Source organism: Corapipo altera, unplaced genomic scaffold, assembly GCF_003945725.1.
Source record: "Corapipo altera isolate COAL_440 unplaced genomic scaffold, ASM394572v1 24, whole genome shotgun sequence".
NCBI classification, from domain to species: domain Eukaryota; kingdom Metazoa; phylum Chordata; class Aves; order Passeriformes; family Pipridae; genus Corapipo; species Corapipo altera.
This window is the reverse complement of record NW_020884903.1, coordinates 7,495,339-7,509,993: the sequence shown is the minus strand read 5'-3', so window position 1 is coordinate 7,509,993 and position 14,655 is coordinate 7,495,339. Positions and strand designations below refer to the sequence as shown.

The window sequence follows — 14,655 nt, the reverse complement described above, 5'->3', positions numbered from 1 at the left end:
CCCTTCGGGCAGTTTGGGTTAGCTTCCCTGGCTGTGTCCACTCCTAACTCATTGTGCATCTCCAGCTTGTTTGCCGGTGGGGTGGGCTGAGGAGAAGAAAAGCCCTCAGCAATAACTAAACATCCCTGTGTTATCAACCGTGTGTTCAGTACAAATCCAAAACACAGCCCCATACTAGCTACTGTGATGGAAACTAACTCTACCACAGCAAAAGTCAGTACAACTCCCCAGCCCAGTCCAAGACCACTTAGGCAGAAAGCCTAGCTCTTAAAAAGGTAAATGTTAAGCTCTTCAGGCACTCTGAATTACCATGGGTTCCATTCACTGTGTTAGATGCACTGTATTAATCCACACAAAGCTATTGCAGAGCCTAATGGAGCTGTGAATTACTATTTTCTGATCGATGGATAGATTGTATGGGATTTTCCCTAATCAGGTATTTTAAATAATGAGAATCTCTCCATCTAGCATTGAACAAAGCCACACAAAACTGTGCTTCCCATAAATCTCAGCAGAGTTTGGATAGAGAAAAAAAATTAAGGAAATCACTGAGCAAGAAATACTTACTTTCATTGGTTCACTAAATAATGAAAAACAAGGACTTGTCTAATTCACAGATAGTGCAAAGATACATATTTACGAACTCCAACTCAGTGCAAAACTAAACAGAAAAATCTCTCAGATTAAAAGAATCTGAGTCCATTCGTCACATATTTTAGACATTCTTCAAATTGTACAGCCATTACATTTCATTGGGCAAGTGAGAGGTTCAGTTTTATACATCTGAATCCACATTCCATTTAAATGCAAAGCAATATGTTTATTAAAAGATAAATTTGTCAAAAAGCTTCATTTTGATTAATTTATTTAACATAGTATCCCTTTGTGAATATGTCCATTTACTTTAATGGTAGGGATTTATTTTCTCAAACAAAGTAATACAAAAACTCAGGATGTATAATAAATATATGAAACTGAGGTTTTAATGTTCATGCAAACCTTATACACGTATACTGGATATCTGCTAAAACTCCCTAAAACATAAGAACCTATTTAAAAATATTTCCTTTAAAGCAATTGTCTACATTTAATATTTAAGCCTTAGGGGAAAATTAAAGCAACAACACTTTTACTGCATAATATTCTCATAAAACATGGATGAGTGCTTCACGTCTGATAAAACAACATGCATCAGGAATTTATTGTATTAAGGTACTAGCAGATCAGGGCACAAAGAAAATCATGTTCAGAAAGATGAGAAATATGATTTGTTGATTAAAAAATAAAAATAAAACCCCAAGCAAATCAACAACCGATTTTAAAATGAGTATTAGTGTTGCCCTATATAGCCTTCAGATGTTATTGAAGGTACTAATGTTTCTCGAGCCCTATTTTTTACTTTAAGCATTTCCAAATCAGATACAGAAAGTACTCCCAAGCAAGTAAAAAGGGAGGAATCAGATCAAAGATAAACAATCCACTTTCATCAGGTCACATGGTCCATGGACTGCAAGGGCAGATGATGTTCAGATACTAGTATGGAATTAAAATACTGTAGGAGGCTTGAAATGGAATTAAAATACTGTAGGAGGCTTGAAATGCTAATTCTTGCTAAAATTGTATATTTGAATAAGCCACTCAGCTTAATCATTGAAATCAAGTTGAAACATGGGTTAGCTTTGCTAATTTTCACTTTAAAAATATCAAATTTAAAAAAAGTAATGATGCCTTCAAGATTTTTAATTGTGAAGCCATCACAGAAAAGTAACAGAGCACCAAAGTGGTCAAGCAACATCAGTCTGGATATACAAATTACTTGTAAAGTGGTAACTCCCACCTATAAGAAACTGCAGAGGAATTCTGGACATTACCTTCTTAGGCACTAGGGTCCATTTGATCTATGTTTCTGCTTCTGATCACAAACTGCGTTTTTGTGAATATTTGTTAATGATATTGAATAAGTATACATCAAAATGTGTATAAAGATTTTTAACAAGACAATGTGTCTAACCCAAGAGTTTAGAGACACCTGTAATTTCACAGATTGCTTCAGAAAGTTCACACTTCTCATAAAGGAGTATAACAAACCATAATAAACCCAAACCAAACCATAAAGAACAATAGTCTAGAACCATAAAATACAAGATCAAACACCACCAAAGGGAGTGTTAAATGCAGAATAATTTTTGTGCAGAAATGAAGAAAAGGCAGTGAACTAAATGGCAAGATACGAAATGCATTAAAAAGATATGAAAAAGAAGCAAAACAGAGCTCCACGGACATTTAAAACTGATCCGAGAATGGAAATGGTAAACTACAGGCAGAAAAAAGAGTCAGCTCTTTTATGGATTCACAGTGTTCTCTGTATTCCTGCTTGCAATTATATTCTAGGGTGGCAATCAGTCATCAGAAACATTCAAAAAGAGTAATATCCATTGTAATAAAAGTTATTCTATTCATACTGTGTGATGAACCTTTTCCATGATTTAGAATTAATTTCTTCTACATCGAAAGTACTCAAATTATACCACACTACTGTTTAAGCACAGCGAGACGCATAAACCTTAAGAACGACATTTCAATACAGTTAAATAAAAGTCAGAGGAAGCTTAAGCTCATTTTAAATATAAGACATAGTAACATTTATTTCAAAGACTGGGCTGAATATATTAAAAAGTAATGTTCAGCAAACAGAAGTTTATGGAGAGTCCATTATTCTGTCTTGCTTTATAATGAGAGGCTAATCTAACTTATTAGACTGCTTTTCAAAAAACTCTGCTCATTTCTTCTTCTTTTTCCATCTCCTTAGCTCTTACCTTCCAGACTCGAATGTAAACCACGTTGAGTCACGTCCGTATCTCCTCAAAGAGCTCAGAGGCCACATGACCAGCTTGACCTTGGCATTGTGGATGTCCCAGAGATATATGTTTTCATGTGTGATCTGCATTGTACATTCCCCATAGATATCTAAATTTGGTGTAGGCATAAGATATACATTGAATCGTTCTGGAAAAAAACACAAGGTAAGACATCACAGGTTAAAGCAAGATTTTATACCAGCAAAAAAAAAAAATTGAAATAAAATCTTTAGCTTTGATGGTTCAGAAATCAAGGCCAAATTTCTAGCTTTTAGCAGAGGTGAAGACCCACTGACGTTGAAAAAGTCTTGCTTGTGCAAACGAGAAGAGTGAGAGGAAAATCATCTTCATTTTATTTTCATTATAAATGATGCAGCAGACTGAGATATCTTTCACAGATGATCTGCATGGTCCTCTTGGACATACGTTCCCAGCAACTTAACTGAAATCCTCTTTTATCTTCACATCATTAACATCCATGACCCTTTACAAATCAAAATTTACAATAACATGAACTCTGACAGAGACTCCTCACTCAAAACCAGAACTATATGTATCTTGACAAAATATATATCTGCAACCTTATATTGACTCTTAGAAAAACTGTCCTTGAAATTGCAAACAAAGGTTTATGGTTTGAAGCTTGTTAATAATTACATTCCTTGCATTGTTTCTATTTATTTGCCAAAGACATTATTATTTGTCAAATTAACAATTTTAATCATCTGTTGCTTTCTTGAAAAATCTGATTCAACACAACATATTAGTATGGTCATGACATCAATCACTATCAGCTGCACTTCCCTTGCAAAGTGCACTTACTGTGGTAGGAGTCAAGGGCAATAATAATTTTCTGAAGTGCCTAAATTGCATGTGATAAAATAAGCAACGCAAAAAAAAAAAATCCTTAAAAAAGGAAAAAAAAAAAGAAAACCCCCAATATTATATAAAAGACAATGAACTCATATGGAAGGAAGTAAACCACATTACTAACAAGAGAATTTTAAATAAAAATGCAATTTTCTTTTTCTGTAAGTTGCTTTTACAAAGAGTAAAAAGCTCTGTTAAATTTCCGGTGCTACAGTTGGAAGTGCTGGCCTATATTTTAACTCTAAATGAACTGCAGTATTGAGGTTTAATAGCATAATATGGGAGAGTGCAGTTGATTCACAACTTTTATGTCACAGTTTCCTTTCATCTTTGAAAAGGGTAGAAATGTAAAATGTCAATGTTACTGCCTAAAGGTTGTTGACAAAAAAGCAAGAATAATTTAAAGTATGAGCATGAGCAATGCTCATTCAACAAATGATACTGACAAAATGCTCTTTAAAGGGGTAACTCGTAGGAAAATTGTCTCCAATTACTCGAAAAAGAAATTAGAGTTTGGTGTGGGACACTTTTCATCCACTATTTGAACTGAATTTTCTCACAGTGCCCTCACAGAGATTAGGAAGGAATTGAAATTAAAGTGAGAGAAATTTATTGCAATAGTCAAAATTAGATGCAGCTTCCCCTTGTGTTTGACATTCAATATCACAGACATTATGTCTCCATTTTTTAGACATTTGATATATATAGCTGTCTGAAAAAAGAATTAAAATATTGCAAGTAAATATCTTAGAAGTGTATGAGTGTGCATGTGTGTGAATAAAGTAGCAAAAGTTTGGTTAAGGAAGCAGTGAAAGCAGGGAACTGCTGGGTGAGCAGTAAAAATTGCTGCCCTGCATAGCTATAAGTAAACTTGTCATCCCCAATGTTGTTCTGTTTCAGTCAATTTAATTTTGTCCTATTAATGACTCCCCAGTTGATCCATTCAGTCACAACCTCTTCTCCTAGGCCCTAGTTCTCATTAGTCAGACTAATGGGTGTGTTAGCCCTAAAAGTTTCATTTTATGATTAAGGTCCCAAATGTGAAAGTCCAAACATTGTGTAAAAGTCTTCTGACACACAGATCAAATAGATTAGCAGAAGCTGCTGAGGTCACTGAAAAGAATTTCTCCCACCCTCAGAGGAGTTCATGGGGCAGAGGTCTAATGTAATGCCTACTAAAGTAAATAGAAAGACTCACACATGGGAATATGGGCTGATGACCACATTGGGAAGGGAATAGTAAAGAAAACATAACTTATACTTGCACTGGAATTATATATATCTCTATATATATGTCCTTTCAATATCCATATTATTGCTACTTCCCTGCTCTATTTGAAAGAAAGATGCAGGTGACTGACATGTAAGCTGTTTCTCTCTTACATTACATGAAAAAACACAATAGGGGAATGGGGCTACTATGTGAGAATGAAAATCTTTCTATTTTCTATTTTCGCTGACAGAATGTCTCTGACAGCAGATAAAATTAAAAGGTACAATTATTTTCTGAAGTAAACATTAAACTGTTGTGTTGAAGGCACAGAACATTTCAGCTTGGTTTAGACGTTACCAGGATACTCCTGAAATGCTCAACTTCTTTGAAATATTTCAGGATATTATTGCATGAAGGGTAGTCAGGACATATGGTATCCTCAAACTGTCAAGGGACATTTGCTGACTTTGCATGGGAGGTCAGCGTCTAAGGTGAGATATCATGGATTAAAGGAAGTATGTCTGATTAAAGTGAACATCAGCTGCAGGGCAAAATGTAGCACCCTTGGAACGTAATCAAATTGGCAAGAAAACCAAGGGTACAAATATATGTGCTGGAGATGATTTGGGATGGATATATTTGCTTTTGGAACAAAAACTATACTTTTGAGTAGTGGGCAAATGAGGACAGGGAAAAGTGTAGATACTATTAAATGATTTTATCAACATGCAGAGTCCAATTTTTCCATTTCAGAAAATATTTGAACAGGTATCTATTAGCTAATGGTAGGTAATGTCAATTCAATTTTTAGTGGTATGTTTTGCCCTTAAAGTTATCCAGGTAAGTACAAATATTCATAGGCCAGATTTGGGAATCCCAGTTGAATTCTGACACCAGATCTTCTGAATGACATTCCATAGCTCATTTAGCTTTTCCGTGGTTCAGACACCATCTGCATATGAGTGGGATGAGATAATAAGAGTTCAGTGGATAGCAAGACTAAGCAAATAGAAGTTAGTGAGGGACCCAGAAAGGAGGGCGATGGAAGAAACCAAGCAAGTAGATGTGATATTGTTGGACAAGGTAAGACTGAGACTGAGCAGGTGCAATGCCTCAGCATTCAGCACCCCTATCCTACCTTGAAAACTGGTGAGAACAAAGTTAAGGGACTGGGGGAGCCAGGATGAGAGAAAAATGCTGATATATTGCAACATTTATTATTCCACTCAATGTAACTGCTCTTTTCCATCTCCTTGAATAAGCAGAGCAATGCTTCATCATACACTTTGTGCATGAAAAGGTGTTTAGCATTTGGGCTTTGGCAAGAATACAACACTTAATAATGTTTTCCAGGGCATAGGAGTGTTAGAGTCTTTATTAAAATGAGCATATTGACTGAGATGGAGACTTGGCAGCAACTCCAAAATGCTCTCAGCCTTCCTGCTGTACTGGGGAAGAAAAATCATCGAAAAGCAGTGATCCTGGTTCTGCCATTTTATCACTGGATTCCTCTGCCTAAATCATTCCAGTTGGAAAACCAACCAGATGACATTGCAATCTTGTAATCCAGATGCTTGGTTTCATTTCAGTTTTAATGATGGGTAAAAAATTACTTATGGAAGGACACAATCTGGTTCGCGGGGTCTATATAAATAAGAAGAGGCTTTAAAAGCAAATACTCAGTTTACACATGAAATAAACTCCTCCACCTATGACGCTTCCACCTGTGGCTAATTTTCAGGTAGAAAAGAACTTTAAGTCTTGAAGGCACAACATTTTTTGTTCATTCATATGTCAGATTTATTAGAATGTTTCTCTTCTACTGTACACGGTGAGGAACTAGGACTTCAGAAATAATTTTTTTCCTTTGATTATGAATATTCTGCTTTGCTTCCATTAAAAATGTATGAAAATGTTTATAAGCATCTCGATAAAAATATAAAGGCTGCCACAGATAAATATTTTGAATTATTTCAGTGATGAGCAGCAAGGTAGAGAAGAATCTGAAGTCTTACTGGATTAATCAGCCATTTAAACTGTAAACATCTTACTTTTCTGAATAAAGCTATCTGTGTTTCACTTATTTGAAAAATGAACAAACAAATCCGATGTATGAAAATGGATTAAGGATAACAGAAGACGAATCAAAATCATTCAAAGTGCTTTTATGTGTTAAATTACAGAGATTCTACAGACTCTAGAAAATGCCCTAAAACAAGTCAGCTCTGTGAATGTAATTATGAAGTCTCTATGCTTTGGTTGTATTTTGTAATCTCAATATGTAGCACAAAGAAATAACTCATAATCCTCTTCTGAGGATTCAAGGATGTTGTTCACTATGAAAAGCTACATTTTTACTAACAAGAATTAAGGAGCTTCTTGCAATTAAAATCCAGGAAGCAAGACTGGTACTCCTGTGGAATGTTTTTAAATAAAAAAAAGGAAGGTAAAACCAAAGTTATGAAAGAAGAAAAACCTTACAAAAGAAATAATTTGATGGAATATTAATTTAAATATTAGACAGGGAGGAAAAGCAAAAAAACAATTATCTTTTAATCTCTTCCAGACTTTTAAAATCAAAATTAGCTTTATAATGCAGTAAAATTAAAAAAAAATCAAAAACCCCAAAACATGTAATAGAAAAGCATCATATTGATATCACAGACATGATAAGTAACAATAAACTAGCTGTAGCAGCAAAAGATGGATCTAGCCCTGTCTTCAGTTTAAAAATTTGCATTTTACCATTTGCCCATTTTCTTCAGGTTTTAAATCACGTTTACAAGTACAGTTTAATAGAACATGATTTAGCACAAGTATTCAGCTTTGTTAGTGCTATTATTTAGTATTCAAAATAGACAGGAATAGAGTCTTCACAAAAAAGAAGCACCTGTTCCTAAAGAGTGAATTTATCAATAGTCTACATATAACACTTTTTTTAACCAATATTGTCTTGAATATTCTGGTTTCTTTTTCACAGTAAATATAGTCTGTCATTGTATACTGTCCATTTGGATTCCTTCTTAGAAATTGCTTCCTTTTATAGAGAATGAAAACAATGACACATTGGAAGCAGTGAGCATGGACAAATTCCAGATATGATGTCACCTGGGAAGATAAAAATTTTAAAAAACCCAAACAATTGGTTTTGTCATTACATTTTGGAGTATATTGGAAATGCTTCCAAATTCACTGATAGCTGAAAAGGAAGCTTCCAATTCCCCTAAACAAAGTCAGTACTCTACATTCACAATTTCTTTGCTTAGCAGCAGCTTGAGAAACCCAAGGATTATGAAATGTGTATGTAGGTATCACAGGATATTGCTTAGAAGTCAACAGTGTTATAAGATCCAACTTAGTCCAGATTTTCTTTCCTGGAGTTATAACTCTGTACTGTTATTTGTCTTATCATTTCATATACAGCTTCACTGCCATTATACTGAAATATCTGAATAGGATCAGGAGGTGAGGCTTTTACTGATTTTGCTATCATACTATATTTTAATTCATTAGCAAATAATCCAAATAGACATACATAAGCACTAAGAAACAGTGTTTGGTGTGAAAATAACTTTAAACAGAAACAGGGTTGCTGCTTTAGGACTGAGGAACACAAGCTAGTCTCTTAGATTTGCAGGAGAGATGGTTGGACAGCAACAGAAACTTCATTTTACATCTCACTTTTATTGGAAGTTGCGCCAAACTAAGCAGCCATTAGTTGTGAGCCTTAAATCTAAAAAGAAAACCACCTAAGGGTAATTTTCTGCATCAGAGTTTACACAGCAAGACTTATGGTAATACTTCTTGAAAGTAATAACGGAGGTAAAATCCAGCAAGAAGCTTTTTGTTACTGATGTGCTTTGCACAAGAACTGCTTAGATGTCTTGTCTCTACTTCCTACAAGACACAGTAGCTAGAGCTCTCTGCTGTAAGCAGTGCTGCTCTACAGTTTGCCTCTTTTTGTTGTCAACACTGCAGAATTGCTTGGTGCTGGAGGGTCAAGCAACAGTGCAACTAAAGTAAAATAGATCTCACTAGCACTTACTGAACAACCCAGAACTATAAAAAATACGGGTTTTTGCAAATCATACTGTTGCATTCCTATCACAGAGAATCAGGTGTCTTCCCTTCTGAAATCTAAAGTTCATCTCAGGAGAACCACAAGAGTGAGAGCGGGACAATAAACAGGCTCAGATGTAATAAAAAGAGGTATTAAACAAATGATAGAAAACATGTATTTTCCTTGCCAAGTATTTTCTGAAATGTGATTCCTTGAGTATAAAAAAATATAAGCAGGATGTAGCAGTTTTAATGGTCCCAGGGCATATATAACAACAATTAAGAAAATTATTTCTAATGTCGCAAACTGAGGGTAGCGCCCTCAGTGGTCACATACAAAAACTAAACCACAAACTTACAGAACAGAAAGTTGTTGTTTGTTTTTTTCAAGAGAGAGCCAATTTACCCAATCCATTCAATGAATACCTTTACACCATGCAAATGTCCTTTAATGACATGAATGGGCAAGTAGTTGAACAGATGAACATTGCACATTAAAATATTATTGCCTGGAAAACGCAAAGCAGCTCATGAAAATCCCACCTTATTAGGCTAGTTCTTCTATGACCAAGGAAGTATCTTTATTAAATTTTAAACATTTCAGAAACTCTTTAGGGCAAAGTAACCATTTAAAAAACTCAGTGGAATGAGATACAATTAATGGTTAATACATCTGTTGTTGTGGGATTAATGGTACACTTGTCATATCACGGAGATATCAACAGTATAACACCATTATTCAATTTCTCTTAGCTTTTAAAAGTGTAAAAAAAAAAATTATCTAAAATTGAAAAACCTTTGACATTATAATGTTTATTACAAACTGTGGTCTTGTTCAGATATCAAGAGACATCTTTTGTTCAGTGACTTGAAAGAAAGCCCTTGTATGGTTCAGGCAACAGAAGTTTTATGAAACTAGATGCTAAGGCTTTGAGGTTGTATTACAGGTTTTACAAACTGTATTCTCACGTCTGTTTCAAATAAACATTAATAAATTGACTAACTCAAGAGGAATTCTATGAAGTTGACATACTTGCAATATATTTCAAAATAATGACATTCAAAGGTACTATACCAGTGTACAGTTTTTATTTAACACAAAAAAAATGAAATTATTCAGAGAGTGACACAACTGCCACTTTCACAATGAGCAAAATTTTAGATGCTTCATACACATAGTCACTTTTCATGAATTTCCAATTCGAAAATTAACTTTAGCCTTTCAGTTTCAGGTCAACAAAAGATCAGTAAACTTTTAAAATGTTTTTAGGTATCTTTTGAACTACAATGTTTGATAACATGTGTGTAAGATCTATAATATGGGGAAAATGTTTCAGAAAATAAACTAAAAATCTGAATTTTTTATAGCCCACCAGATGATTCCACCCTACAACTACTCACCTTTTTAATACCACTGTCATATGGGGAATGATACCGCCAGGTTTGCAGAATAAGATAACAAGTATAAACTGAAGTCATGGTTCCACTCAACCAATTTTACTAAAGGAATCTGCTACAGAAATTTGATTGCAACTGCAGGTTCTTACAGCCAGATAAATGAACAAAATGGCAGATTTCATACCAATAGTAAGAATCTCTGTACTTTTCCCTCCTTCCAAGTTGATTAAAAGACACTCAAAACAGAATTTGCTTTGCTTCTGAACAAGACAACTTTGAATATTAAGTATGCTTATTAAAATGCAAAGTTGTGCATCAAGGGGATGAGGGAAGGATGCGGATAGGTGTCAGAATTATTTGTCTGAGATACTGTAACTAATGATTTAGTAGAGCATGATTGTCAAATATTGGATTTTATGTATTCAGTCACTTGTTTTAAAAGAATACAGCTAATGATACCCTCCATGTATTATTATTCATGTGATTTGTACAACAAATACAAGCTTTGCCTCTTTGTTTCCTTTTATTTATTTACTTAGAACAATAAAGATGCTAATTATGTTCATATATGCTGGTTGGTAGCACTGTAATTAATTTCTAGACTAAGGCAATTGAATCAAGAATAGTTCATACAACAGACCTAATCTATGTTCCCTGGAGGTCACATGTGTGTAACTGGATCTCTTTCAAGAACATGATAAAATGTAATATTTTCGATCTATGTCCAAAAGCTGCTGGATGGTACATGAATGTACTGCATGAAGAGTTTGAGGAATTTCATGATATTTTTCTGCTCACATCACAGCCTTTTGGCTCGATTTATTTCCTATCACATTTGTGAAGGAGCTCCCCCTGCTCACGTAAGTTCTCTCTTCAATAGCACACATTGAGTTTTATACCTACGGCCTATGAACATACAGCAGATGGGATGCTTTGAGTGGTGTCTGATCATTATCACTTTCCTACAACATTAGTAGCTCTCCCTTTGTTAAGTAGTTTGAGACTACAAATTGAATTCTGTGTCTTATAGCAGGCAAATAATTTTACAAATATTTGAACTTCTTATATATAACTTATACATTTCAACGTATCTGTTTTTTGACCAAAATTCCTTAAAGATTTCTGTATATTTTGTGCTATATGCTATTAGGTTCAGAGAAATTAATACAATATAATCAATATAATGCCATTCATTCTATAATTTAATTATGTAATTTTGTTTATAATGATAGTTGGCTTGATGTTTTATGACCATTGAGGCAATGTGTGTTATTACTTTGTTGAAAGCTATTGCATCTTATAAAAGCATCAAGACAGTAATAATCATTGAGAGTTGTAATTTAGGGAGGAATAAATGAGCACATTTTGTGTTGCCCTCGTATTCATTAATAGGAATTAAATGACAGGATAATCACAGATTTTCTTTTGTTATTGCATATTCCACCCACTAGCATTCTTCCTGTGCATGTGTCTAATCCAAATAGCCCTTAGATGAAGATTTAAAACTCAGGCTTAGTGCTGACTAGCATCTGTCATTGCCCTTTTCACCCATATTTGACAACATTTAGATGATCCTGTCTGCAATATTCAAGACAGGTATGAATTTAAAGCAAATATGTGTTTTGCAGTCCAAATTGGTGTTAATATGTTCATCATTGTCTTTAAAAGGCTGCAGAACAAGAGCTGTTGTTTTATTCCTCTGCACAGAGGCCATAATTCCCAGAACCAGAAGGGTCATGGTCATTATTTCCCATGACAGGAAAATGAGATCACTATGAAGACATGAATTCATTCTACATATGCTATTTGGCATGAAATTTATTTATCCTTATTTGTAGAAATAAACAGGATTAAGCTTCAAAAACACATCCAAATGTTTAGTTACTAATGATGTGCTTCTAGATAATAGCAAAAGTCCCCACGACAACAAACAAAAGCAAAGATAACATGGGACATCACCTAAGAACTGATCTAGGAGCAAATACAAAGTTACTTACCATTTTGTTCTCTCTGAACTCCAGCAGCAAGCAAATCTGGTTCCCCAAGACTTATATCATTGAGCCTGGCTCCTAGACACTCCATGCAAAGATGTTTGCACCACTCCTCTGCCTCTAGTTCTGGGTAAACAGAAAAAAAAGTTGTTCATGTTAACATTTTACCAAAAAAAGTATAAAGTGAAAAGTATAAAGCATATCCTACTGATACGTTTTATGACAGTATGTTAGTGTTGAAATGAGTCACTAGTGTAAAGTTCCACATGAATTTCTTTGCCTTGATTTATGAAGTTTTAAAAAGGGTTTACACTATTAGGACTGTATCTTCCATTCTCAAATTTGAAGATAGGAGGTCAAGTTGACAAAGAAGAGGAATAATGAATTTTAAAGGTTGTATATTTCTACTAGGTTTTCTTGAAAGAAAAAATGCAATTTAGAAAAACTTTAGATATTATACCTGAAATATTCTTTACTGCTTTTTAGGTGAGTTTGAACTATTAAAGCACTTTCTATTTCTAAAGGTGCTAGAGCATTTTTCTGGGAGCAAAGAAAAAGTAATAAAATGATCTTCAAATGCTAAACTTCCATCTCTGCTGTAGTGAATGTCTGTGTCTGCCAAGTTAGTCTGAATAATTAATTTCTTCAGCTCTGTTCAACTTCTTTTGGTCTCAGAGCAATTTGGGCATTAGTTGAAATGTTTATATGAAGATTCAAAACCTCCCAGTCCTTTCTGAGTCCTCCACTGCATCCCATTGATGTACATCTGAGAGCTCTGTATCTGCCAGTCTACCAGGACGTAAAGACTCCAAGGAGTAACTCCTACACACGCCACAACAGCCCCTCCGTTCACCTGCAGCTTCATTCTTCCACTTCCCAAACTTAATATCATGAAATCTCTGGCATTGGTCAAACAAGCAACATCTCAAGTTCGTGTCAATACAGTGTGAAATCACAGCTAAGAAAAATCATGCAACTACCCTGACTGTCTTTTATTACAAGACAGGCTTCTCCTATCTTGTAATAAAAGACAGGAAACTTTCAGGAAAGCAGGCTTGGCACCAGGCAAGCATCCTCAGCATCCATGGTCCCAGTCAATCTATATCCAATCATCTTTAGGAGTGAGTGACTCCAGAAGTTAGAAATGTCTGTATTAAACTGCCACAGTCTTTCAACTCCTATTTTCAGGGACATCTGGAAAATACTTTTGTGACAATCTCTCCAACATAGTACTGAAATTTGGAGAGAGAAAAATATTGCATGCAAGCCCCAAAGCGTTTAGTGATGATGACTCATTGTAATTAGTGAAAATTTATATCCAAGAAAAAACTGTTCTATGTCTAATTGGTACAGTCATCAAATTATTGCCTGGTTAGGCATAGATCTCACATGACAGAAACATTTGCTAGACAAGAAGGGGAGACTGGCATGCAATTCCAGGTCTCCAAGAGCCTTTGGATACCCTCCTTTGTTCAGGGTCTTGAATAATCCACGAACAGATTGTTCCTGATTTATTCTGGCTATCAGCTGCCTGAGTTCCCAGACAGACAGCTCAAATAATAGAGACTATTTGGGGATTTTTGATAGCCAAATGGGGTTGTTGTCACAAGAATCTGGGGGGACTTCTTCAGAGTGTTGTGGGAGAAGTGGTTTCTCTTAACCTTTCCTGCTTTTTTTCAGTCTTTGTCTCAGGACAAGAGTCGGTCTTCTCATAACATTCTCAGCTTCTTGTGGTAAGAGACAGAACATTCTGTCAGTAACATCCAGATGACATTTAACTTTGTATGTGAGAAGAAAATATTGAGGTAACAGCATACTGTTTTTTCAACACTTCTACAGATACAGCCTCCTTAATGGAAGTAGCAAATAGGTATATCTCTGGGTAGCAATAAAAATTTATGGCTTTTAAAATGAGCAAGATGAATTTGTTTAAAAACATTCTGTTCATGCATGAAGAAATATCCCTTCTGTTTTCCTTTCCTCTCCTTCAGCCTTCGCTAGATATTCATGAGGTCTGTTGAACCAAAGCCACGCCTTACAAACCACACTCTCCCATGGAGAGGGTGCCATGCCAGGGAGATGACAGAACTGGACCCCAAGACATGCTGCCATATTACAGCAGCGTGCGGAAGGGGTGTGGAGGTAGCGCACCTGTACACAGGTAAGTCAAGCTGCTTCTGGGAGAGTTTCCACTGTTGTTGCCTAACATCTGCTTCCAGCTACAGATAAACACAGGGCAGTCATCGCAGAAAGGTGGTAGCACAAA

At 35.1% G+C, this 14,655-nt stretch overlaps 1 protein-coding gene across 1 annotated transcript in view; it reads right to left on the bottom strand.

Annotated features, from left to right (window-relative positions):
• Nucleotides 1-14,655, bottom strand: part of DOK6 (docking protein 6) — a 245,518-nt gene that overhangs the window by 85,970 nt on the left and 144,893 nt on the right. Inside the window, exons 4-5 of the mRNA XM_027651017.1 lie at nucleotides 12,396-12,515; nucleotides 2,817-3,006 (exon numbers count right to left, since the gene is read on the bottom strand). Of these exons, the coding sequence (XP_027506818.1) occupies nucleotides 2,817-3,006; nucleotides 12,396-12,515 (310 nt within the window). The remainder of the gene's footprint in view (nucleotides 1-2,816; nucleotides 3,007-12,395; nucleotides 12,516-14,655) is intronic.